General features: G+C 36.7%; 1 protein-coding gene across 1 annotated transcript in view; it reads left to right on the top strand.

Annotated features, from left to right (window-relative positions):
* Positions 1-731, top strand: part of HELRODRAFT_164083 (hypothetical protein) — a gene marked incomplete at both ends in the record, with an annotated part of 1,378 nt that extends 647 nt beyond the window's left edge. Inside the window, 2 exons of the mRNA XM_009029127.1 lie at positions 153-523; positions 672-731. Coding sequence (XP_009027375.1) covers positions 153-523; positions 672-731 — 431 coding nt within the window. The remainder of the gene's footprint in view (positions 1-152; positions 524-671) is intronic.
* Between the last annotated feature and the right edge of the window lie 256 nt (positions 732-987).

The following is a 987-nucleotide window of genomic DNA, read 5'->3' as shown; positions in this document are numbered from 1 at the left end:
TTTTATATCGGGTCAGAGGTGTGGTCGGGCAATGGAGAATAGTGAGATATCCAAGGCCTGCTACCAAACCGGATTAAATTTGGGATTGCTTAATATTAGATCCATTCGGTCAAAATATGATATAATTCATGATTTGTTATCAAATGATTTAGATATATGTGTACTGACCGAAACATGGCATGGATCATCTGATGATATTTCTGTGAAATTGGCTATGCCTTATGGCTTCTCATTTATGGATTATTTGCGCCCACACGACCCTAATCATGGAGGAATAATTGTATATTTTAAGAATGTTTTCAAGGTTAAAAAAATAGAATTACCAGTGGTAAATTCCTTTGAATCACTTGCTATTAAATTTCGGTGCGGTAAAAAAACGATTCTGTTATTGGCAGTTTATCGACCGGGTTCTGTACCAATTACTCCTGCATTTTTTGATGAGCTTACATCACTCTTGGAGCAGATTTCGTTATTGGCGGACTATGTCATTCTTACGGGGGATTTGAATGTTCATTTGGAAAAGGTTGGAGATACTCATTCAATCCGGTTGGTAGATGTTTTTCATGCATTTAACCTTGAAAATAGAGTTAAGGAAACTACCCATGTACATGGTGGTATCTTGGATCTAGTGGTATCCTCAATGGAATTGCCTGTGTCTTCATGTACCGTAGGTCCATATGGTATTTATTCCGATTATGGTCTGGTCCAAGTATGTTTTTCGATTCCGCTAAATTATTTTGTTAGAAAAAAAAGACTGGTTCGTTCATGGAATCGTGTGGATTTTGATAAATTTGCCGCGTTAATAATAAACTCGCCTATTAATGGACCTTTTAAATCAGATGATCCTGAATACTTATTTGATCTTTACAAAAAAGAAGTTAAAAATATTATAGATATTGTTGCACCGAAACACTATGTGATGACTCGAAACAATGCTGCTTCGCCTTGGTTCGATGAAGAGTGTAGGCAGACTAAGCTACGCTGCAG

The sequence above is a fragment of the Helobdella robusta genome (assembly GCF_000326865.2).
Source record: "Helobdella robusta unplaced genomic scaffold HELROscaffold_6, whole genome shotgun sequence".
In the NCBI taxonomy this organism is placed as follows: Eukaryota; Metazoa; Annelida; class Clitellata; order Rhynchobdellida; family Glossiphoniidae; genus Helobdella; species Helobdella robusta.
Note: the sequence above shows the minus strand (reverse complement) of the source record. Positions and strands in the feature narration are given on the sequence as shown.